At 32.9% G+C, this 26,000-nt stretch overlaps 4 protein-coding genes and 1 long non-coding RNA gene across 7 annotated transcripts; 3 read left to right on the top strand and 2 right to left on the bottom strand.

Annotated features, from left to right (window-relative positions):
• The first annotated feature begins 782 nt into the window (after positions 1-782).
• On the top strand, positions 783-2,003 carry LOC105110222 (uncharacterized). The gene has a single exon (XM_011005197.1). It carries the CDS (start codon positions 1,199-1,201, stop codon positions 1,631-1,633), a length of 435 nt encoding a protein of 144 aa, XP_011003499.1. The 5' UTR covers positions 783-1,198; the 3' UTR covers positions 1,634-2,003.
• On the bottom strand, positions 1,888-10,535 carry LOC105110224 (transcription initiation factor TFIID subunit 6-like). 2 transcript variants are annotated; one of them, XM_011005198.1, is made up of 12 exons: positions 10,158-10,535; positions 9,986-10,072; positions 9,149-9,250; positions 8,954-9,062; positions 8,483-8,583; positions 8,250-8,387; positions 8,050-8,145; positions 5,376-5,500; positions 4,748-4,880; positions 3,462-3,590; positions 3,271-3,382; positions 1,888-2,500 (listed from the first exon to the last, which is right to left on the bottom strand). In XM_011005198.1, exons 1-12 carry the CDS (start codon positions 10,281-10,283, stop codon positions 2,130-2,132), a joined length of 1,629 nt encoding a protein of 542 aa, XP_011003500.1. In that variant the 5' UTR covers positions 10,284-10,535; the 3' UTR covers positions 1,888-2,129. The 2 variants fall into 2 exon arrangements, with proteins under 2 accessions (XP_011003500.1, XP_011003501.1); XM_011005199.1 differs by having other exon boundaries at positions 3,462-3,587; positions 10,158-10,534.
• LOC105110223 (uncharacterized) lies at positions 9,257-9,586 on the top strand. The gene is made up of 2 exons (XR_839429.1): positions 9,257-9,439; positions 9,478-9,586. It is a non-coding gene; the product is annotated as an uncharacterized LOC105110223 (long non-coding RNA).
• Positions 10,536-15,802: 5,267 nt separating the features above from the next.
• IQD33 (IQ-domain 33) lies at positions 15,803-18,488 on the top strand. The gene is made up of 6 exons (XM_011005196.1): positions 15,803-16,271; positions 16,514-16,798; positions 17,058-17,264; positions 17,472-17,585; positions 17,673-18,041; positions 18,266-18,488. The coding sequence occupies exons 1-6, from the start codon at positions 16,200-16,202 to the stop codon at positions 18,368-18,370; spliced, it is 1,152 nt and encodes a 383-aa protein (XP_011003498.1). The 5' UTR covers positions 15,803-16,199; the 3' UTR covers positions 18,371-18,488.
• Positions 18,489-19,068: 580 nt separating this feature from the next.
• LOC105110220 (eukaryotic translation initiation factor 1A) lies at positions 19,069-20,161 on the bottom strand. Of its 2 annotated transcripts, none has more exons than XM_011005194.1 (2): positions 20,055-20,161; positions 19,069-19,669 (listed from the first exon to the last, which is right to left on the bottom strand). In XM_011005194.1, exon 2 carries the CDS (start codon positions 19,656-19,658, stop codon positions 19,221-19,223), a length of 438 nt encoding a protein of 145 aa, XP_011003496.1. In that variant the 5' UTR covers positions 19,659-19,669; positions 20,055-20,161; the 3' UTR covers positions 19,069-19,220. The 2 variants fall into 2 exon arrangements, with proteins under 2 accessions (XP_011003496.1, XP_011003497.1); XM_011005195.1 differs by having other exon boundaries at positions 19,069-19,681; positions 20,055-20,148.
• Positions 20,162-26,000: the final 5,839 nt, after the last annotated feature.

Here is a 26,000-nt window from a genome sequence, read left to right as displayed (position 1 = left end):
ATCATGTTGATAATTTATAAAGAGTTTATACTTTACTTATCTCTAATACTATTAGTGTATCCTCTAACCTTGAAATTTGTTTTTATCATTATATAATCTTCACATTAATCTTACATCTCAAAGTCCTCTTTAACTCATCTTCACCCTCATCATCATTGTTATTGTTGTTATTGTTGTTCTTCTTATTCTTATTATTATTATTATTATTATTATTTATAATTTATTTAGTTAACTTCCCTGTGGTTCGACCCCAGTCTTGCCGAGTTATTTATTAGTTTGACACTCCTGCACTTGGGATAAAACATCAACTCTTTAATCGTGTCAACAAACCTCATCCAAAGAAATGACTTGAGTTTTATATTTGGGATTCCTCTCCTTCAATGATTTCTCATATCCTCTTTGATGAATCTATTGGTACTAGCTACTGGAGGGGAGGCTAGCTTGTTCTTCTTTTCTTTTCATTGTACCAAAAAAAAAACAGGTAGATTGAAGATTGGGTGCTCAAATAAAAAATCAATCAAAGATTTGGTACCAAATTTACAATTTTCTCATGTATCGTGCCACAAGAACTGTTCTTGTTTTGACTTTTGAAGGAAAGGGAAAAACTGGCCGCTGTTTTTAACGGCCAGTTTAAAAAATTACCAGTATCGTCCTCGCAACTTCGAGGAAGTCAACTTTCTTTTTATTTTTGACTTCTATAAACTCGGTTAGCCCACTGGATTTTATTAGTGGAAAGGCCACGCACCATTCCCCAATGGTAAACTCACTCGGTTAGCCCACTAAGTTGCAATAGCCATTAGATTACGACTGAGAACTCAACTGTTTAAGATGGTTCCAAGAATAAATTTAGTGATCGATCCGTCCTTGAAGCTTCAGATTACACAAGGAGCATGCAGGAGAGATTAATCAGAAGTATTTCACGAAAGCATATACTTTATGGAAACCGGGTGCTGACTTGTGTTATTGACTGCATAGCGACTTTCTATGCGCCAGAGATTCATCAGAAGCATTTCACAGAAGCATATACTTTATGGAAACCGGGTGCTGACTTGTGTTTTTGACTTCTCACGCGCCCATCAACCTGCATATAAATGAGCACAAAGCCTTCTCCTTCATCAACATCAATCCAGTTCTCTAAAGTTTCTCTTTGTCTTACGGTTTAAAAACCTTCTACAGTTGTAGTTCGCAAAATATCAAAATGAGTGTGGAGATATTGGACGGTGCCACCATTGTCAACTTTCTGGAGGACGAGGAAGCATTCAATGCGTCGATATGTGACCGCTTTGCCCACCTTGACTCAAACAATGACGGCAAGCTTTCGTACGAGGAGATGTTGAAGGAGCTGCAGGGTTTGAGGGTAATGGAGACCCACTTTGGAGTAGATGTGGAAACAGACCCGGATGAGCTTGTCCAGGTCTATGATTCTCTGTTCGTCCAGTTTGACCATGACTTGAATGGGACAGTGGACTTAGAGGAGTTCAAGGCGGAGACCAAGCAGATGATGCTAGCCATGGCTAGTGGGATGGGTTTCTTGCCTGTTCAGATGGTGCTGAAAGAAGACAGTTTCTTGAAGAAGGCTGTGGAGTGGGAATCTGCTAAGCTGGTTGCTTCATATACTTCGTGTCCTAATTAATTCCACATCCATTACCTTATGTATGACTCGTCAATTTTGTCTTCGTTCTCTCTTTTCCCCCCCCAAAGTATTCCAAGATTACTTTTGCCAACGCAATTTTTTTATCCTCACAAGTGTAGTGGCAAAGAAAATAAATGAGATGCTCTGTTTTTGCTGAAGGTGGTGAGTATCTTAAAGAGTAAGTTCTAGCTTAATGCAGGTGTTCACCCCTATTGTAAGGAGCAGAAATTGGAGTTGACGAGGGAAAATATGCATTTTCATCAAAATCATAGCTCAGAATTTTGCTTCAATGGTAAAACACAGCATCAGAAGGGGAAAACAACTCATGCTTATCAGGTCAGGGGAACTGATGAGAATTACAGAAATAATAGAAAATCTAAATAAATAAAATCTTCTAGGAGAATTTGGCGTCGAATTTAATTAAATTTTACACCGTAAGTATCTCCATCCATCGTGATTTGTTTCGCATGCCTAAGAAACAAACTTTAACAATGGGTCACAAGAACAATGACATCTCTGGAGATGGAATGAAGGAGAGGATGCTTTCACCAAACAGCTCAAACAGGGATACCAGAAGATGCCCGGAATTCAAGTCGTCCTTCCAAACCTGACTGAGGATGGCTGATGTCTTTATAGCCTGACTATCACCCTTGTCTTTTCGATTTCTGCTGCCTGCTTCGCTATAATTAGGCATATGCTCAGATGATGTCGACAATCCTGTTTTAGAATCACCTAAAGGTACTGGAGCTACTGGTTCCACTTGCATGTGCGATGGCACCACGTCGACTGGACCATCAGTTGCTATCTTCTTGGGTGGCGGCTGTTCCATATGCTCCATGCTTGCCTTGCGTTTATCTTGATAGTTTTCTATAAGAGGAAAGAGGTTAGATTCCACCCTCGATCAAGAAAAACAGAGTCTCAAAAGCATGGACTCAAAAACATGTAGTTAGAAGCCAAGGGCAATTTTACAGGTAGCATATATTGGATATTGTATGTTATATTTCAGTTTATTCCTTGTAACTCATTTTTATGTAATATGTTTTGGTTAATATGTTTCTGGTCATTTGGGTTTATCTAAATCGCAGTTTGGTTTTCAAATATTTCAGAACTAGATCGAAATCGCCCAAAACCAAATGAGACCACAGAATGCTCCACCACTACAGATCATTTTCTTAGCAGCCCTCACAACATCAACGGGGGTAAAAATGTAAAATAGATATTTGCAGACAGCCCACTCAGTACTGCTTCTTTTTCCCCGCAGCCCTCACAACATCAAGGAGGCAAGTAGTTTGCAGCATAGATATTCGCAGAATGCTCACTTACTACTGCTCTTTTTCTCTAAGCATCCCTCCCGAGATCAACAGAGGAAATAATTTATAGCATAGATATTTGCAAATTAGCAGGTGTGATGCAATATAGCTAAAACGATCCAACCAATATGCATGCAAGCATGCACACACTAATATAGCAATTGCACCTGATTTTTGTATATGATCCAAGAATATATTGTGCATCAGTCATGCAATCTTTTCCTGTTGAAATTTAATTTCCACACCATAGATACATCGGCATGGAAACATCACATACTGTAGCATTCTAATGGTATAATTTCAAGAAAGAAAAGTCATAAAAATCACCTGGCCCTTTAGTGACAACTTTTTCATTAGTCCTTAATACAGCATATGCTGGGTGGGACATCAATGCTGGGAAAATCTTGAGGCGGTCGTATATGGATTGGCCCGCTGCACACTGGAAAATATGCAGTCTTGTAAAACTAGTCTTAATGGGATACAAGTGTCATTTCTATATTAAGTAGACAGCAACTCACTAGCAATGCTCCATAAACATGCCATGCTTCATGCCTCTTCATCTCATTCTTTTGCTTTTCAAGAAGCATCTCTGGTTCAAGAAGTTGGAGATATGGTTTGAGATTTGGCAGTAGAAGAAGGCGAACCTGCTTGTGGAGTAAGAAGCATTAATTACTTGAAATCCTAGAAGATGAGTAGAAATAAGATACAAAAAAATTGCTGACAATTTCAATGATTGCCATGGTCTAGCATGGGCCAAAAGAGGAAAAAATCAAATGGCTCCCAATAGGATGGAGTCCAAGCATTCATTTAATATCTACATTGTTAAATTACTTTTGTTTAAGGAAGTTTGCATTAGAAGTGAATGCTCACAGAAAAATTCCCTTAACCAATTGACTGACTGCAATTTCCAAACAATTTCTTGATGCCATCCCAGTAAACCTCCTTGCTTGATTTAACAGTACAGCACCTCAACTTCTATTTGGTTGGGAGTAAAGAGAAGGGACCAGAAATTTATGGAAAATCTAGCCAAAGCATGTCCTTTACAATTCAAACATCTTGCTTCTTAAGAATCGCAAATATAAAGAGACACCAAATAGTAGTGACAGTGCTCAGAATTCTGGTCTGGTACAAAATAATCTTCAAGGAAAAAAAGCTCTCTTTATTTCTTTTTTGAAAAATAAAATAAAATGGAAAATTCCCCATGATAAGCTTTACCATAAATGTCAACTTATAAGATTATCCAAAATTCCAAGGATAATTTGTCTTCCAATCTCCAAACCCATTTCCTAAATAGGTAAAAAAAATCTGCTGCTTGACTAGCTTCACAAGATACAAGTATCAAGATATCTCTACTTTCCTACAAGCAATATTTTTCAGCTCAGCATCAAATATGCAATTTTGGGACACTGTGCTCCTAATTATAAAACTATGAATAACTACTTTAGCATATCCTTCAATATCAACTTCACTATTGTCTGTATTAAAATCCAAAATGCATCCTCAGCAAGCCATTACCTCTATCATTAAATAGAAAAGTTGTTGCACACCTGTTGGTAAGAATAATGAGAAAAGCAGACAACACCACTGCATGTCACATATATCTTCTGCTTCCTCCTTTGTTCATTATTTCTCCTATTTCATTTCGGTTTTATTCTATTACACAACTGATGAGGCTTATTTAAATTCTTATAGATAATGTGTCAACAGCAACCTCATACTATTATAAGCAAGAAAATAATTTCCAACAAGCATTTAAACAAAATTTGCATATTTATGCTTGCTACAAGCATGCAAGAGAAAATACCACATTGGGCCCAAGAGCTGCCAATCCTTGTATTGCACCATAATGCTGAGTCAATGAGCGCTTTGGGTCCAAAAGAGCATTGAGCAAAGTTTTTGTCAAACGTGTCTGAAGACTGTTATAAACATGCCCAAATCTGCAACAGCCACTCCAACTTACTCTCGGAACATACTTTACAAAGCAAAATAACTTTTACAAATAGACAGTTTTAGTTGCTAAGTAGACAAGTCAGTCAATTGAGAATTAATCAAGTTATCTAACTCAGTATCTAAAAAAAATATTATGAAGGTAGAACACAAACTTAAAATTCATTTGGTGCCCACATATAGTATGAAATTACCAGTAAAGTCACGTCAGGTCAGGAATGCTGGGCTATGTTTGTTACCCAAGTAGGGCAAATAGACAAGGAAAACCCCATCAAATGATTCAATGCTGGCATTAATTGTGCAAGTGGCCATACACAGATTATTCAACCACAGCCATGATCATAAAAATTAATAATCCAAATGGTTTGATCAAAAACCTCAGTCAGACTGTGCTTACATAATATAAAGGCTGAATGTTGCCAACCATGCACCCTACCAAATTATCACTGTTGTGTGTAGAACAGATAGTGGACAAGAAGAATTACCTTTTGCATATCGAGGCAACTAAGTTAGCAGTGAAGTCCCTGAGTTCCCAGTGGTTGTCTGCAAATCTATTCCCTAACTTTCTCGCGACAAGGCAGGTGACTACAGATGGCATCAATTGGTGCAGCTGACAAGAAATCCACCGCCTTCTCAATTTCAAAGATTGCACTCTTCAAAAAAACTACAGAATATATCCATTTACACTGAATAATTACAATAAAATTTCGTCTAAGTTGTTTGGTCAAAGTGAAATAAATGCATATGAATGCATCAGGAAGAAATGCTTAAACTAAAGACACCAAAGGACAGGAGGAAATCAAAAACAAACATGCACAGGAGCAACAATAAGAAGATATATTCACCAAAGGAAGCATTCAAGAAGTAGGTGGCACCAAAAAACCAATGACTTTGATTCAGCAAGGACCATTGTAAGACTGCAAAAACCTTTATCATGTCTAGTTTTCTTCTTTCATGTGCATTGCATATTTGTCATTAGCAAAACACAACTGAAACTCTGAAAGTATATCAGCTGCTGTATGCATTTATCAGCACACAAACAATAACCATCATGTGAAAAATATTAAAGAACAACTAGAAGTTAAAACATATAACTTTTAATGTCAAATTGCTTTACTAGAAAGATTCTTTCATAACTATTTCATGTTAATTGAAAACTACTATATCAATTAATAAAATCTCTTTTCTTCCCTGACCAGTTAATATGTTGTCTAAAATTTTTAATTTCAATGTTATTATGACAGTTGTTCCATCATATGAACATCGCAATATCACTTGATAAATCAATGCACTGACAATATAAAAATCACTTATCATATAATACACTGCATTCACATGCTTGGGTAAAATATTTCATTCTTGCTTCTGTAGATTCTTATGGTATAAAGAATTTAACAATGTCAGAATAGATACCATGCACAGAAAACAGGGGGGGAAATGAACCCATAAGCAATTACATGTAAGACCATGTAAATTGTATCAATTCCATGTATTTCACTCACCATGAATTTTCTTGTTCTTTGAAAAGGGGGGAGTGAGAGAGAGAGAGAGAGAGAGAGAGAGAAAGTCGGTGAGCGGACTTTATCTTGTATTCATCTATACTATTCATAACGCTAAATATGAATGAGAGAATGTTCACTATTATCTGTACTTGGTAAATTAACAGTGCACATGATTTTAGATTCACACTTTTTTGTTGGAACAAAAACTTCACTATTTAAACTGACAAATCTAAATTCCTTGGAAAAAAAATGTAACGATAGACAAATCTATAATAAATGATAAAGGGCTACACAGAGGGTAAGGAAAAAAAAAAAGACTTCCTTTTTATTTGCAAGGGATTTTGGTCCCAAAGCTATACAATACTCGTACAGGGACATCAGAACTCTATTACTAATTATGAGCTCAAACAACCGAAAGTAGGTTGCTAGTAAAGACTACTTTCCAACTAAGACTAGGAAACACGTCATATCTAATAATAACAGAAGATGAGTTTATTTATGAAAATGTAATTACTATCTTTTCTATTGTTGCATAAATGAATCAGTAGACAAATTAGAAATTTCAAGTTCATGACCTCACTGGTTTTTCACAAGAGGATCTAAACATGAATGATAGTTGAAAACATAGAATTTTTAAGAAGGAAGCCAGCTGTACAGGTTAAATCATTAGTACTGTTTATGGCCTACTTAATAAGTGTCATGGTTCTTCAGTACCCCATAACAGTTAAAGTAATCATTCATAAAATGAATTTGTAACCAAAAAAAAAAGAGATTAAATTTCCCTCCTATATTTCTTACATCAGATACTCATGCAATAATTATATAGGACAAAAGAGCTTTCCAAAATCAATGAATGGTATATCTGTATAATCTAGTTTATTACACAAAAGAATAAATTTTTTTTTAGAGTTAGTTTTTCAAACCATCTATAATAGTATAATTAACAAATAGAATAGAATAGAACCAAAGGCTATTAAGTTGGATAATATAGTCATTAAAAAAGAAAAAGACAAAAAAAAGAGGTTTATTTATGTCAAACCAAATATTTTGACTCTGAGTTTTTATACATAGTACAGATGTAAATGTAGATATAGGTCATCAGAATTCAATTAAGTGCACATAGTGTAAAACAACTGATTAAAAAAAAAAGTTTAAGCCACAATTAGTAAGTCAATCACAGATGTTAAGGATGCTGTACTGATTAGATAGTGGAAAAATGACAATGACAAATTACAGCACGTGCTTCTTGTTTATATATATATAGTGTGTGTGTGCGCGCTCGCGCGTGTGTGCATGCGTGCACGCGCACTTGTCTGTGTGTTTAAAGGATTTCTTTTGGAAAAAGATAAGTTCTGAAGTCATTATCATTCACTTAACTACATTTGAAGTTGTAACCCAGACTACTTGAGAATAGAACATGCCAAAATATTCAGAACAAAGGTTTCAATGGGTAAAGCTAATAATAACTATAATCGAGTCCATTTCTTATGAATGGCCATTTGAAATCCAATCATGATGCATCCACATCAACATATGTCATGTGGACACAACAACTACTGTCAATAAATAAACCTAAAATTGGAGATTATTAATGTATTATGCTATACAAGTCCTGCAAAGGTAAACAGGAAGACAAAATAAACTGCAGGTAACTTACATAAGGTTCAATGTGTATATGAGGATTCTGGAGAAGACTCCAAACAACACGCATCAAAGCAAAGAGAAGAGAGTAATCATTTAAACCACGAGCAACCTATGTTATTGGATAAGCAAATATTAGAAAAACAAAATGCAAAAGGAATGATCATGTATATCCAGTATCTGTTAATGAGGGTGACATAGTCAGGAAAGCAGTACCTCATCAGCTATAAAGTATGTGAAATAAGGAATCAACGGATGAAGTCCCGAGTCAGTGGCCAAACTCACTAATGCTTCTTTAAAGAGAACAGAATCAGACCTTCTCACTGTAAGATCCGTGATTTTATCAAAGTATAGCTGCAAAGACAAGGAAAAGAAAAGAGAAAGAGAATAAACCACTGCACTATGGAAACAAATGGGAAAAAAAAAATTGTTGATAATATATCGCACACCTGTAACTCCCTAGACAATACATGCTTAACTGGTAATTTGATATCAACTGGAAATTCATCATTTTGTTTGCTGATTTTGCCATCAGAAGGAGGAGCAATAACTACAGAACAAACATGATCCGTCAAAAGATTAGCTCCAAAAGTAAAAGCAAAACTGAGCAGAAAGGAATTTTAAAACAATGAATAAAGAATTGTCTCCATTGACCACAACATAAAAATTTATCAAAAACGACAACTAACAGGATCAAACTCACTACAATTCTAGAAGAAGTGATTGTCTCATCACAGCAATTAAAGAAGAAAAATGATCATAACATAAATCTTAAGAGCTCAGAGGTACTAGAAGCCTACTAAATGCTTCATTCCAGCATTGGTATATATTCTAGCTTGCTAGAGCTTAGGTCTTGTATCATATCATCTTATGTTTATCAGTAATGAAAAGCTGATGAAATCCCAAATTAAGAGACTGACCTTCCAATGGAGCATTTTCTGGGATGGCAGGTTGGACACCTTCAATAGCGAGCCAGTGACAAACAACTGCGGTATCAAGTGGTGCTTTTGGCAAAGGTGCCTCAATCACCTATCACTCAAACATAAACATTGAAAAAAAAAGTGTTCTAGTAATTTCAATCTAAAGAGAAATTTATATAATTTCAAATTCCTTACATCTTTAAAATCAATATCCTTGTCATCAACATAAAACAAATCTCTATGACCAATAGCTCTTTTGAACTGCAAAGCACCTCCGGAAGCAAAGCCATATATTGGCTGAAAAATTAAACAGAATTAGGTTGAACACTAACAATAATAGCATTTCCAGGAATTAACAAAAAAAAAATTTGATAGTTAACATACAAGCAGTTCTACTCATCACAGCCAAAAAATCAATAATCCCAACTTCTAAAACAGGCATAGGACTGAAGAAAAATAGAACCATATGATAAGAAAGTCAGATTCATTTTTTGTCATGAAGTCAGATTCATCTTTTTTGTCACAACCCTATTCCAGCCCTTCACCAATAAAGTAGATCCAAATGGAAAAGCTGTAAGACAAGACAATGAAATTCTACCCTAAAATATAATGTTGAAACTGAAACAAAAAGGGGGGGAAAAAGGAGTAGAATAATGCTTGAAAAAACCATTCTAATGTCCCAGCATTTCCTCAAGTTCATTTTCGGTCATTAGGTGAAAGAAAGAGTTCAATTTTTTTCTCGAGAGTCTCTCCACTTCAATGAAAATCCAGATTGGACTATAAATTAGCCCACATGATCCTGTCCAATCTATTGCCACTTGCACCCTTTCGATTGAAAATCTTCTTAAATTTAAACCTAGTTACCCATCGATACACGTAATGAATTGCTGCAATTCATAGAATGAAACCTAAACAGACATAAGAACTTATTTCTGCATAAGACAACAATGCATCATCATCATCTAAAGCCTTTTCGATTAGATGATGTTTAACAAATAAACTATCCTAAACATCAGTCGTTCATAATTTTACCTCAACATTTGTAAGGTTAAGCGCGCCATCAACATCATCTGTAGTCAACCTAGTCCTCTTGGAATGGCGCATACATTTGATAGCTTCCTGTTATTTGATTTCATCATTAAAATAAAAAATAATTAACTGAATCGGTAGTTTTCTTCTTGTGTTAATAATAAGAATACAATACCTGCATGATTTGACGCATGCGGAATTCGACATCAGGAGCGAGAGTAAGTGCTACATCTTCGGACAAATTGCTTATTCCTATGCTTTGTGCTATCACTTCGATTGTCTCTTTCGCTACTATGCTCATTTTCTTTACTTCCTCCTCCTCTAATTTTTAATTGCTGCCAAAAAACAACAAGAAGCTTTCAAGTAGAATGATTCTTGGGTCGAGGAGGATGCTTAACCTCGCTTCACCACTGAATTATTTTCCTTCTCTTTTTGCCGCTGAACTGTAACCCTGGACAGACCGAGAGACTAGTAGGGGGAGGGGAATGGGGAGGGTTTTCGAGTCGTGGTCGAGTCACTACGGGTGGATCCGGGGAAGGAAGGTGTTGTTAAAGACTGCAATAAAACGAATCAGGTGACCCGGCCCGACCATGTTTATATTTAGTACGGCTTTAGAAAGAAAAACACCAAGTAAATATTTTTTTTAATATTCCTAGCCCTCTATAGTTTTAAATTTGGTACATCCTGGCATATTAATCTGAAACTCATCGGGCTTAAAATTAAATTGAATTTATAAAAAAAATTAAAAAATTAAAAATTTAGTTAATTTGGTAAATTCACCTAACAAGAGTGGATTAAAAATCTGATTTTAATTCATTAATTATCTTTTTATTTTTATTAAAAAGATATCATTAAAACTTGTGATTCAATCTTTGGATTGAATTGACCATCAAATCAAATTTAAAAACATTAAATATTGGCAAGATTTTAATTTAATTTTTAATATAATAAAAAATGTATCATGATATTTTTGCAGGTATTATAATTTTTTAATTAAAAATTAAAAGATATTACATATGCTTAGTAAAATAAATTATAAATTAATAAAAAATTGTTAATATTAATTAAATATTAAAATAACAAAGTAATATTTTTTATAATAACAAAAGGTAAAAGCACATACAAATCTTAGACTTCACTGAACTTTTTATTTTATATATTTTTATTTACTTTATACTAAAGGTTATTTAAGAATAAATATTTTTTATTTTTTAAAATATATCATGAGAATAGAATTTATTTATATAAAACAAATATAGATAAATTACAAATTATAATAATCACATCAAAGCATTATGAAAAGAAGAAATAATCAGCAACTATTTAAAACATGAGAAGTAAAAAAAATTAAAAATAAGAAAGAGGATATTAATTAAAATTTTAATAAAAAAATAGTGCAAAGTAAAAACAATTTGATTAATTAAAATAAAGGATGGCATTAATTAAAACTTATAAAAAAATTATCAATTTAAAAAAAAATGAGAAAAAGAGAGATCAAGCAATGTGAAGCCTGATAAGCCAATACATGCGAGCTTAGCAGTTTTTTTATAAAGGATGGACACCCAATCTTTCACTCTAGCACTTTTTTGTGTGATAAGTCAGCGATAGGTCGTTTCCCCACGCAGATAACCTATCACCCTTTGTTTTTGCAAGTATCATAATTTTTTAATGAAAAAATAAAAAAATATTATTTATATTTAATAAAATAAATTAAAAAAAACATGAAGTGATAAACCGAAAAAAATTGTTAATACTAGTTAAATACTAAATTAAAATGCTAATCATTCTCATAAATACACAAAAGACAAAAACACATGCAAATATTTAACCTTAATTAAATTTTAATTTATTTTATCTTTGAAGTTATTTACCGTTATCAATAGCAAATAATTTTCATTTTTATAAATATTCAATGCAAAATGCAATTTATTTATATAAAAAACAAAATTTAAAAAAAATTAAAGATCAATCATAATAATCTCATTGAAACATTATGAAAATTAAAAACAATTTAAAAATAACTATTGTTTTTTTTTTAAATAAAGTAAACAATTAAAAAATAAGAAAGATAGTGTTAATTAAAATTATAACAAATAAATAAACAAAAACAAAGGATAATATTAATTAAAATTTAAGAAATCAACCGTTAAAAAAAAAAGTCAATAATTGTTAGGTTTGGCAAGGGATTCAAAAGCCCTAACTTGCAAGCCTAACTGATTTTTGTTTTAAAGAGTCGACAGCTTTTTCATTCCATCTTTCTCTCTCAACAGACAATCTATTGTTCATCGCAATATTTTCCAATCACCCTTAGTGGTTGAAAAATTATGATTTGAATTTTGGAACTTAAAAATTTATTTTAAATTTATTTTTCATTTAAAAAACCCCTAAAAACCCTACTGGATCCATTTTAAATTTATTTTTCATTTAAAAAACCCTACTGGATCCAAAAAAAAAATTCTTTAATGTTAAAATATAAAAATCAAACAAATTAAAAAAAAAATTAAGGAGCCTCATCCATTGTTTTTTCTAGAATGATTATAAGGCAACAACTCCTCCATTAAACTCTTTTATATATTAAAAAAGACATGTTGACACTGAGTGTTTATTTGGGACAATTTGTTAATTGGAGTTTTCAAAAAATTTAAAATTTTTTTTGCTTTAATTTTTTTATAGATCATTTTCATGTACTGATATAGAAATAATTTTTTAAAAATAAAATAAAATATATATATATAGTATTTTGATAAATTTCCAATCAAAAAACACTTTAAAAATCACTTATTATTACCATTTCAAACACTCTCTATTATCACTCTTTTTGTTGATTGAAGTGTTTACATCCGACTATTTTTTTCTCTTCAATATTTTTTGTTGACTTCTTTTTATTTTCTTTCAACATTTAGGGTTAAACATGAAAAAAAATTGGGATCAAAATATGAAATTCTAAAATAAAAAGGACCAAACAACAACTAAGCTTAAGCTTTAGGGAGGAAATTCAAGTTTATCATGCCCATATTCAATTGGGTCCTTTTTTGTTAAATTTTGATCCTTCTTTTAATTTATATTTTAGCTACAAATAAAATGTTATTTTGAAAATCAATATTTAATTCATTATTGAAATATATTTTGACACTTATATATATATATATAAAGAAAGCTCAACACATGAAACCATGTTAATGTAATTTGGAAGAATGAAATTACAATTAAAAAAATTATGATAAAAAAAAACAATGCACACCCCAATTCTCTTAGTATAATTAGTAATTTTCCAATGTATTTCTATTATGAAAAAAAAAAACCCAAATGGTAATATGCGGATTTGTGCCATCTCTTAAAGGAAAAAAGTTTTTGAAGACAGTAATCCCATTTTGTTCATGTGATTTTAAAGGCAAAGATTTAAGAGAAGGGTTAAATAAAAGGGGATGCAATTGAGAACCAAAATAAATGGGGATTCAATTGAGAATGTTTTTATTTGGAGATCCAATTGAGAATTGCATGATACTTGAGGGATAAAGTTTTAAAAATTTTATATTTTATTTTAAAATAGCTGTTAATTTAACAAGCTTTATTTTTAATTGTATATTTTTATTTTTATTTTTATTTTTATTTTTATTTTTTCTAATTGATTATCTGTTTTTTGTTTTTCTTAAAAATATATCAGTTGAGTTTTTCTAGTTTTAAAGCTAACAAACATTGGCTTTAATCTTGACAAATAAATAAGGAAAAGATTCTAAGGATTACTTCCGCTTTGTATCATCTAGTAAAGGAAAGATAGTAAATTCTTAACATATTTGGATCAATTCGTGGATTTTAAAAAAGGGCAAATCTCAAAAATATTCTTTTTTTTTTTTAATTTATACAGCTAGTCTCAATTTTACCATTAAATAACTTTATATATTATTTTCATTCTCAAACAAGGACTTTAATTCATTTTTTAGGCTTTTTATTCATATTTCCATCCTTTTTTTTTGTGAAAACAATTTCATTTTGAAAAACAAAATTAACATTTTGTTAAATAATTATAATAAAAGTCTTTAATTACAAGTTATTAAACTCGATCCAGGGATTGACTTGGCCAAAAAGCCGGATCCTAATTTTATGGGTCAACCCGGGTCATCTCAAATTAACTCGAAAAAATTTTAAAAAATAAAATTTTAATATTTTATATGAAAAAATCCATGTAAATATATGTTATAAATATTGAAAACAATTAAGTTTAAAAAAATATTTTTTTATTTCATATTGAAAAAATATTATATTATCCTTTTAAGTTAAAGTATCTAAATCAAAAAAAAAAATATCTCATATTGAAAAAACATGGTTTTTTTTGGAATATAGAATATATATACTAATGGATTTCAAATCCCACATTTAAAAAAAAATTGGATCTTGTCTGTGTTTGTTCGAGTCATGGGTCGACTCATTAGGTTGTTAGAGTTTGGTCGGGCTATTACTCCAACTAGCTTTTTATTAAATCCGGTGTGGTCCAGCCACCTGGTTGATAGAGTCTTGAGTCTACTTGTCAGGCCGGACCGAGTTTAATAACAATGTTTAATTAATAAATCAAAATAGTTTGAAGATAAAATTAACATAAAAGATTGTTAAAATATAAAATTGATATAAGCTCAATAATCTGGAGATATATTTGATGTTTACCTAAAACAAATAGTATAAGTATGTATTAATCAAGTTTAATAACCCTCTAATCACTCATAACTCAAATAACATTAGTGCTCTCTTTCATTAAAGAGATGATTAACAGCCTACAAATGAATTACAACTCAAATGACGTTATTATCTTCCCCTTTTTTTTAAAAAAAAATAATAATCTCAAACTATGGTTTTCTAATAATAAAAGCTTAACATTACAAACCTCTCTCCACCCCTTTTATGTACTGGAGTAAAAAAAGCATGCGCGGGGAGGAGGTGGGCGGGCAGATGCTCTCATGATCCTAGGCGGACAATTGTAATGGCCTGAAACCGAACTCCTGAGGACCCATCACCCTCTTTTATTTACTGGTGCAAGAAGCGGCCAGCGAAGTGAAGAAGAACATTCCATGGCCCAGTTCTTGAAAGGGTGAATGATGCAAAATAAAAAATAAAAAAATAAAAAAATAAAATTATATGTGGCAATCCTCTTGTCTCCTGCTGATAGCCTGAAACAAGACAGCTAGCCCTGGTTTTCTATTGCGTTTAAATAAGATTAAGCAAAACTATTTTTTTAAATTATTTTTTTATATATTTTTATTGTTATAATATACTAATATTTAAAATAATTTTAAAACAATAAAAAATTATTTTAATATATTTTTAAATACATAATATTTTAGAAAATAACCATTACTGTATTTCTAAGCACATTATTATTCACGGAGGATATCTTCAGTGTGAGGCACATGCAAACCTTTATTTTAATACTCAGGTAATCAGCAATTTGCTATCTCATTAAGGGGGAAAACAGAGAGAAAAAGAGCTCAAGCAACTCATAGTTTAAACGCATCCATCCAAATCGTTTTGGAAATCTTAAAAGCTTTATATATATATATATTAACCAAAAATTATTTATGATGCTGTTTAGGAATTTAATCGAAGTCAATGAAACGACAGCAATTCTGCATAATCTTAAAAGACAATAGCTGGCCTGATCAAACTGGACAGTCCTTAAAGTTATTGATATCCTTTCAGGCCCAGCACAAACTAAACAGCAGCAACTTGGACCACAAATGGAAGGGTAGATGCAGTGAGTGAGTGCCTAGAAAGGAATAGACATCGCCCCAGTAGCAAGCAAGCTTTATTTGCCCTGTCCTTCACAGGCCATGTGCAAAAAAGTGATACAAAAAGCAATAAAAAAAAAAACTCCACTCATCCTTTCTATCTAATCTTTACTTTTCAGCCTCAATTATTTATGTGATTTAAGGCCCAATTCCAGGTCTAAAGCTCTGTAATCCTCTCTGATCTCCTGCTTAATGACAGCTAACAGGTCCCTTATTATAACAATACCTATTGTTAGTTGTTGCCTTAACCCTGTAAACTAATCCATAATTTAATGAAAATCCTGTGAAGTAACCGAGTGAAGAATGTCACTTGCAATTTTCAACTTTTTTCCAATTCCAGTAATAATTGAGGGAATCTCAGTACCTGTGCATGGTTGTTGCAATATAATTGGAGGCACCCTACTCAAACGCATTGCTGTGGGATTACTGGTCACTTGAAAATGGGCATCACCGGAGAGCTGGTTAGGAGTGTCTTCTCCAAAAACCGCTCCGTTGGAACTCATGAGAGCAATGTAAGTCATAAACTAGATACTTCATTTGATTTTCTTTAAGCTGTATGGTCTGAATTCTTTGGTTTTCATGTATTTTTCTTGAGAATGAACACGACCTTTTCTTGTAGTTCTTTGGTTTGCTAGTTATTGTTGACGCTTCCTATCTTTCTGCACTATTGATGATCAGTGAGTGTACATTAAGCAGGAAGACTTAAGAGACTTGGTTGTGATGTTCTTTTTTGATGCTATGTTGAGCAATTCAGGCAAGAATCACTCCAGGGGATCACAGGAAAAGATGGAGTTCTGTTAGGCTATACCTTTGTGGTGAAGAGCTTAATTCAGTGCTTGCAGAGGAGGATTCAGCTTCAGTCAAGAGCTCTGAGGCCACTGTTACACAGCCCATGCTAGAGGACACTGAAGACAAAGGAGATGTCCAAAATGATGAGACCAAAGAAGATATGCCGAAGGAAAAGCATAATTCAACTTCCAAATTATTCCGTCAAGAAGATGCAGCGATCATCATTCAGTCCGCGTTCAGAGACTTTCTGGTTCGTTCAGATAGGCTGAAATACCATAACCTGGATTATTGTAGAAGTAATAGTCATTCATAAACAGATATCATCGAGCAAAAATGACTGGTTCTGGTATAATATTTTGTGATGTCGCAAGCCAGAAATCTTGCAGGGAAATTTCGAAGTAGACCGTGCATTGGTTAAATTTTAAGATCATGAAAAGCATCACTTTGTTAATCATTGATTTTGTGCTCTTTTCTGTTTTGGATAATTGTCTTAAGTTCTTGAATTTCAGGCCAGGCATAAAAGAGAAGAAACCAAGTCAAAGGAGGACGCGCAGGACCTTGCTCTGGGAACAGAAAGTCCAAGTAGAGATTCACTAGGCACATCAATTGAAGTTCAGACTGGAAATTCTGTGGAAGTTCTCTCTGTTAGAGAGGAAAACGTGTCTTTGCATCATCGAGTGCAAAAGAGAGCCAGAACTCAGGTTTTCAGGCTAAAGGTGAACACAGACTGCTGAACTTTTTTCCAGCAAAAAAAGCAAAAGACAGAAATGAAACATGATCTAGTTAACTGTCATGAATCAAAATCTATGGTTTGAGCATAAATAAAGATTCAAAGTATGGCATAACAAATTATGAGAAAATGGGATACTTGAAACTTCACCCCTGGATTTAGACTTTAATCTATGTATATGCGTGGATTATAGGAAGATTGGGATGATAGCACGGTGATTAGCAACATTTCGAAAAAGAGGATTCAGAACAGACTGGAAGCAACAAGCAGGCGAGAAAGGGCACTGGCATATGCTTTCTCACAACAGGTATGCTTAAATTCTGACCGAAATGCAAATAGGAAACAGATTTAATGCTTTAACTAACACTGCTTCCATCGTCAAATCGGCCTGTAGTTACGAATCTGCTCGAAGAAGAAACAAACTAAATCTGATGGCACCCAACCCAACATGAGTTGGAGCTGGCTAGAAAGGTGGATGGCAACACGAGTTCCAGAATGCTCAGTGGAAAGCTGTACTGGCAAACAACTTGAGCCAGTAAACAACAATTACAGATTTGATTTCGGGGAGAGATTTTCTGATGTGGCAATAGAAGAGAAAGAGAGTTGCGGGTCTAATGAGGTGTCTGTCCAATTTGATAGCTTATCAATAGCATCAAACAACAAGGATGGCTTCAGGCACACTAAGAGTAGGCTTAAGGCTACCAGAACCATATCAAGGCGGAAAACAGCCCCGAGCTACCAGTGTCCGACAGAGCAAGCTAAGGTAAATTTCCCTGTCGGCTGTCCCTAGCCTCCGCAACTATATGATCAATAGGGCACTTTAATCACCTCTTGTAACTGCATCTGGCTTCTGATACCTTTCGTTGTAGACTTGCAGTCCTTCAAGCAATAGTTCATCTTCCATGCATAATAAAACTCCTCTCCTCTTCATTGTCTTCTAATTCTTTACAGACTTCCAATTCCCTTACACGTCCATGTATTGATCAGGTAATCAAGAAGGGGTTTTCAAAGGAGACTGAACAAGACAAGGAGCAGAAACCGAAACCCCTATCAAGCGGCAGAAAAGAAATGAAACGCAGTGCTTCATCTTAACCAATGTTAGCTTGTAACTCGTGTCATAATCATCAAAGAAATTTCCAATGTGTAGGGGAACATTGTATCATACTACTTGCAATCCATTCCAGGACTTATGGCTTCAAAATTGCCTGTAGAGGTACAAAATTGTACTTCATTCGAATAGCTAGATCTAAAAATGTGAGAACTCAAGAACATAGATGTTCATTCTATCCCAAGGAAACCAAAGAATGCTAAATAGGGCCTCCATTGGCATCAGCAACACACTTGTATTCTAAATTTGCACGAGGCGATGAGAAAGCGTGTCCTGGTATTCTGGAAACCAACTGCAGTCTACTAAAGGCTAAAGGCTCATGTCATCAAGTATTAATAATTCCCGAAACATGCTTTCCTTTCTAGTCCCCTTGTGGATAAATAAAATAGCTGAAGCACTGCCTACAAATCGAAGCCCTGGAAGAGGAAATACAAGAACGCTAACAAGTTACTTCGTTTGTTAGCGATGATCCCCATCCTGACACACAATCCAAACAAGGAACCAAGGCATTCTGGCAACCTAATCACACAATTACATTTTGCAGCCATCATGCAAATACCAAATGAAAAACAGGGCAGCGTACCTCTCCATACAAAAGTCATGAAACATTGGCCAAACACGGCATGAAGCACTGGGTATTCAGGCAAGCATCAACACAAACAACACAAGATAAGAGGGCACATGAGAAATATTAAGAGATACAAATAGGCATTTCATGAGAATTATAACAAGTTAAACATCTCAAATTCAAGTTTATCATGCACATTTCTGGTTCTGGCATTTCATTATCAGCACTCACTGTCACTTGGCACTAAGCATAAGACGACGACAAAACTAGATCTTGTCAATATCTTCGTCCTCAAACTCAATATAATCATCACCAGCACCATCATCTTCCTCATCAAGACCTCCAGCAATACCTTCATTGAGACGAGTATTCTCAGGAAGCTCACCATAGGCCTTCAGAAGCCTAGCTTCATCGGGCATGTACTTCAATATAACATCAGCCTTATCATCCTGATAGTCGCGGAGGCCAACGAGAATTATATCACCCGCAGCAATCCAGACCTTCTTGTGCATCTTCCCTCGAATATGGCAAAGACGCTTGGTCCCATCAATACACATGGCTTCGCAACGACCATTCCCGAGCATGCGAAGCACTTGGGCATACTCCTGTCCTTCTTCCTTAAAAATAAGCTCCCGCTTCTCGACAACAGCTTCGTTCTTTCCTCTCTTCCTATTCTTTCCTCCCTTTCCCTTGTTCTTCGGCATGGTTTCTGATTCTGTTTCCCACACTCCAATAACAAATACCCAATCAGTTATCTAATAATTTGCAAAAAAAATAAATTGAAAACATTTCTATAAATTGAAAACCTAAATCTTACTTTACTTTAAAATGATTCCCCCCCCTTAATCATTAAAAAAAAAAAAAACTGAACAAGAATGGAATGAAGAAAACTATACAGCAATCGAAAAATAGAATCAATGGCAGATCGGGAAAATAACAAAGCAGAAATGAAAATCTGGAAATCAAGGACAAGATTCTCAATTCAAGAGCGTGATAGTAATGGGAAATGAACAGGAAAAAAAACCTAAAATCGCTTGCGCGTTAGTTGAATGAGGCCAAATAATTTTTTTAAAAAAAGGGAGATAAAAGACGATCAGTACCTGGGCGGTGGTGCTAAGGTGGGAGAGGAGCGAAGAAGCTGATTGATAGATAGAAAAAGAAAATCAATCAGTGGGATTCTTTCTTAGCTTCTTCTTGACCTAAACCTCTCTTTTCTATACACCATTTTGATGTCGGCTCAACTTGGAGGCCCATATTGTCCAAATCGGGCCCATGTTGATGGGCCTATTATTTGTCTTGAGTTCAATGTACAAGAGGGTTTGGTTATTAGAAGCCCGATTGTGTCTAATTTTCTCGTTAATACTTTTGTTAAAGAAAGTAAATCGGTTGTCTCGCTAATACTTTTGTTATCTCTCTCTCACGCGCGCCCGCGCGCGCCTATAAGAAATGAATGCCCTCGAAATCAGGAAATAATCTTTCCATAGGTCTAATTTTTCAATACACCTATTTGACGAGCCACTGTTCTATTTTTTATTTTATAATTTTACACTAAAATTACAATCAAATAAAATTAATTTTATGAATTATTAAAATAAACTGATAGATTATTTCAAGATAATGGATATCTACCTAACATTTATATACATGATATAATTTTATATTTATTATTTAGCTCCGCAATATTTCTAAAAGGTGAAGCATAATAATAAAAATTTTAAAATCTGCATAGCAAATCTCAAGTTTGAATCAGAACGTATATTTTTTATAAAAATTTAAAACAATCAAAATTTTATTTACTCACTTGGACACATAAAATACGCTTTCCAAGTGGTAAAGTTTTTTTAAATAAAAAAAATCTAACTCTGTAGTCTGACATGTATTATTAAAATTAATAAATTATTAATTGCTCATTGGACATAAAAATTAATTTTATTTTATATATAAATTTTAATTTAAAGTCAATACAATTTTTTCATCTAAATGCTCCACTACAAGTTTAGCCAAAAAATTTATTCGCAAAGGAAATACAATTCCTTTCTCAATTCTTTACAACGTTGTTGTTGTCTATTTTTTTTTTCCCTGGAATACATCATATAATCCAATAAACATGTTTATCTCATTGATAAAGCCAAGGTTTAACCCTTTCCCTTTTGGTAGTCGAAAGCCGAAACCAATGAAGAGAGTATGAATGGATCCTTTCTTTCTTTCTTTTTTATTTTTTTATTTATTATTCTTTTTCACCATTTACATTTATATGAATGTTATTTAGCACAATTTTAATTAATTGTATTAATTCTCTCATTTCTTTTTCATTTCTTGCTCTTGGCTGAAAGTGTCCATAAAAAAAGAACAATTTATTTCTTTCAATTTTTTTTGAAATTAACCAATTACCCAATTTTATCACATGCTTACAATCATCATTAAACCATAAATTGTATTATTACAACAACCCACAACACAATTCCCTAATTTTACATACTATAAACAATTGTATTTCTTCATCCATGCAAGAATAGATCCTTTTTTTTTAATAAAAATATGTTTCAAAGATGAAAGGCAAGAAAACTCCAAGTTATCTTTTCTTTTTTTCTAAACTCTAGCTTTTTAACTTTCTTTTTTCTCTTCAAAATAATTTTATAACTCTTAATCACTATTTTTGAACACCTAAAGATATTTTAAATTCCCTAATTACACCTAATTTCTTTTTTTTAGTGAATTTAGCAAGAATTTGAAAGAAAATTAAAAAATTCTCCGCTTTTTAGCTTGAAAAACAATGGCTACAAGAAGAAAATTAGGTTTTTATATAGCTTTAATTTTCTAATTTTACACATTAACCCCATTAAATTAAGGTTTTTCATATTTTACCTTTATCCCCTCCTTCTAAATTAATTAATGTCTTATTACTTTTTTTTGTTTAGTTTCATACCTCTTATATATTTTTTTATTATTATTATTTTGTTTGGATTAGATTATAACCAGGTTTTTTTCATTCTTCCCTTTAAATAAAAAATTTCATCCTCAAAACTTACACCCCCAAACCTGAATCTAGAAATAACTTGGGGTATTTCCTTTTTATTTCATATTATCTTTCCCAAGCCTACTTTTTAATTTTAGAATTGCTTTATAACACCTTAATATTCAAAATTTTCTTACTCAGTTCCTTTTCACTATAATCCAAAACTTTCACCAATTTCACCTCTAGTGTCAAATCTTCATCAATATTTAAAGGAACCTAAGGTAAGACTCAAGATGAATCCATTTTAGCTTTCCTTAATTGGGAGATATGAAACATGTTGTGGATCTTGGCTACATATGGAGACAAGGTCAATTTATAGGCCACAGGTACAATATTTTTGCTAACTTCAAAAAGCCTAATATACCTTAGTGTTAATTTCTCTTTCTTGCTAAATCTTAACATTTGTTTCCATGGTGCAACCTTTAAAAGCACTCTATAACCAATACCAAATTCTAAAGGTCTTCTCTTATTATCTGCATAACTTCTTTGCCTATCTTAAACCATTTTCATTGTACCTTTTATGATCTTTATTTTTTTAAGGTAACTTGTACCAATTCTGTCCCAATTGACTGCCTATCCCGAACCTTTTCCCAGTAAATCATGCATCTGACATCTTTTTTCATATAAGGCTTCGTAGGGAGTCATTCCTATTATTGCCTAATGACTCTTAACAATATACAAACTCTTAACAAGTCTTTTAATAATTGAATGGTTCTTTTAGATTAACCATCAGTCTCGGGATGAAAAGTTGTGCTTAGATTTAATTTTGTTCCTAAAGCCTACTGAACATTTGACAACGACCGGGAGGTAAACTCGGGGTCTAAGTTTAAAACAATTGACAAATGTATTTCATATAATCTTATAACTTTATCCATATACAATTTTGCTAATTTTTTGACTGAGTATATCATTCTCAAAGGTGAAAAAAGTGTAGATTTAGTTAACTAGTAGATGATGACCCAAACTGCATCGCTCCTTTCCCTCCTTAAGTATCATTGATATAAAGTCTATCATGATGTTTTATCACTTCTATTTAGGTACCAGTAGTCATTTTAAAAGCTCGGTCGGTTTATGATGTTCTACTTTTACATGTTGACAAATCTCATATCTTGCCATTTATTTAGCCACTTTTTTTTTTTCCCATATTAGGTCGCCAATTAAAAAAATTTAAATCTTGTTGCATTTAAGACCTTGCCATTTATTTAGCCACTTTTTTTTCCCATATTAGGTCGCCAATAAAAAAAATTTAAATCTTGTTGCATTTAAGTGCTTCCAAAGTACATTGTGAGCCTTGACTTATGAGCCTATTACTAAATTTCCTTTTTAGTATTTCATCACTTGACAAGTACATTCTTATTTTGAGGACTATCATTCCATCTTCCAGAATCTGATATGATTTCTCAACTCCTAACTTTACTTTGTCTTTTATCCTATCAGCTTCGATATCTTTTCATTGAGCATCAAACACCTTATCCCGGGATGTCAACCTTATTCTCAACTGAGCTATCAAATATTATCTTGGTCCAGTATCTATTTAGGCACCTATCTTTCTTAGCTTTAACGATACCCTTCCATCTGAATCATCTCACTAAGCCTTTACTACCCTATTCTTGCAATTAAGAGCATCAACGACAACTTTTGCTTTCCCCAGATGGCACTTGATTACACAATAATAATTCTTTATTAATTCCACCCAACATCTTTGCTACATATTTAATTCCTTATGTATCATTATATATATCAAACTCTTATGATCTGTAAATATATGAACTCGAGACTCATATAAATAATGCCTCCAAACTCTCAAAGCAAACACTAAAACAGTTGCACTAGGTAATTGATCTTATGGGTTTTTAGCTATTTTGAGGTGTAAGAAATCACTTTACTATGTTGAATCAATACACAACCTAAATTCTTATTTGATGCATCACTATAAACCACTAATAGTCCCCTTATTCTTGAAGAAAGTGTTAACATTGGTGTAGTAGTAAACCTCATTTTTAACTCTTGAAATCTTTTTTTACAGTCTTTTATCCATTCTCATTGTATCTCTTTTCGGATCAATCGAGTCATGAGAATAACTATGGTGGAAAATCCTTTTAATAAATCTTTGATAACACCATACTAAACCAAGGAGACTATAAATCTTAATTATATTTGTAGGCCTTTCTCATTTCAATATTACCTTGATTTTTTTAGGATCCACCGATATTCCTTCAACTAATATAACATGTCTTAGAAAAATCACTTCTTTTAGCCAAAATTCATACTTGCTAAGTTTGGTGCATAATTAATGTTCTTTCAAAGTCAATAATATTTGCCTCAAATGTTGTTCATGCTCTAAATACAAGCTTGAATAGACCAAGATGTCTTATATGCATACCAATACAAACTTATCTAAATATGGTTGAAAGAGCTGATTTATCAAGTCCATAAACACAACGGGTGCATTGTTAACCCAAACAACATTACCAAAAACTCGTAATGCCCATAATGAGTTCTAAATATGATCTTTTCTACATGTAGATCCTTGATTCATAATCGATAGTACCTCAATCTTAGGTCTATTTTCAAAAATGCTATAGCCTCCTTGAGTTGATTGATTTTCAAAAATGATATAGTCTCCTTGAGTTGACTGAATAAATCATCTATCTATAAAAGCAAATATTTATTCTTTATTGTTAGCCTCTTTATTTGTCTATAATTTATGTAAAGTCTAAAGGTTTTATCCTTTTTCTTCACAAGCAATACAAGAGCTCCCCAAAGTGAATTACTCGGATTTATGAATCATTTATCTAATGATTCTTGTAATTGAACCTTTAGCTCTTCTAACTCAGCTAGTGTCATCCGATATGGTGACTAAGCTATTAGAGATGTGCCAAAAAAACATATCAATAACAACTTCTACTTTCCTTTCTGAACGTATTCTTGTGAACTCATTTGAAAATACATCAGGAAATTCTTTCATTAGTGGAAAATTCGATAATTGAATTTCTCTCTCTCTCTCTCCCTCCCTCTTATCTGCAAAACATAGGCAAGATAAGCTTCACACCTTTTCTTCACTATTTTCCTTGCGCTTAAAACTGAGGTAATATAATTTAAGATGATATTTTTCTCTCCTTTAAACTTTATTTTCCTATCATCAGGTCCATGGAGAGTTATTAATTTTGCAAAACAGTCCATTTGAGCCTTATTCATACTCAACTAGTCCATACCCAGGATGACATCAAAGTCATTGAACTCTAATGGTAATAGGTGTACTTTTAACTCACACAAATTTATATTAACTCAAACCTCTTTATTCATGTGATCAATATTCATAGTCTCACCTAATGAAGTGCTTATAACAAACTCGTTATCTATTCTGCAAGGATTTTTCTCTAATTTCCCCACAAGTTAAGTTGTAAAAAATTAGTATATAGCCCCCATAGATACTTGATGAAACAAAAACTTTAGTTGTATTCTACTTGCCACTATATCAGGAGTAGCTCTAATCTCCTCTTATGTCATGTAATACACCTTGTGCTGAGTCTTGGCACTTTGAACTTGAGTTTGACCTTCATTATCGCTAGCACATGATAATATCTATTTGACTGGTCTGTCCACGGTGATAAACTATTGTTGATTATGAGTTTGTTGCTGATTCTGAATGATCTTGGTCATGTAAGGATAATTTTTTCATAAATGTCCCTGACCCTGTAATAATAACACCCTCGACCTAAATATGAGCAATCTTGCCATCTGCGCTCCCCTTGTAAATGTAACATCATTGACACGATCAAAGAGTTAATGTCTTATCCCAAATGCAGGAGTGTCAAAGTAATAAATAAACCGGCAAGATAGAGGTTGAACTGCAAGGAGGTCATAATAATAATAATAATAATAATAACCAATTAAATACAATTGTGAGGTGTGATGTTAATATAAGGATAAAAACAATGATAAAATAATTGTCAAGGTTAGAGGATCCCATTAATAGTATTAGAAATAAGTATAATATAAACTATTTTTATTACTCAACTGGAAACCA

This window comes from Populus euphratica, unplaced genomic scaffold, assembly GCF_000495115.2.
Source record: "Populus euphratica unplaced genomic scaffold, PopEup_1.0 scaffold244.1, whole genome shotgun sequence".
Classification (NCBI taxonomy): Eukaryota; Viridiplantae; Streptophyta; class Magnoliopsida; order Malpighiales; family Salicaceae; genus Populus; species Populus euphratica.
The sequence above is the reverse complement of the archived record's forward strand: the minus strand, read 5'-3'. Positions and strand labels throughout refer to the sequence as shown.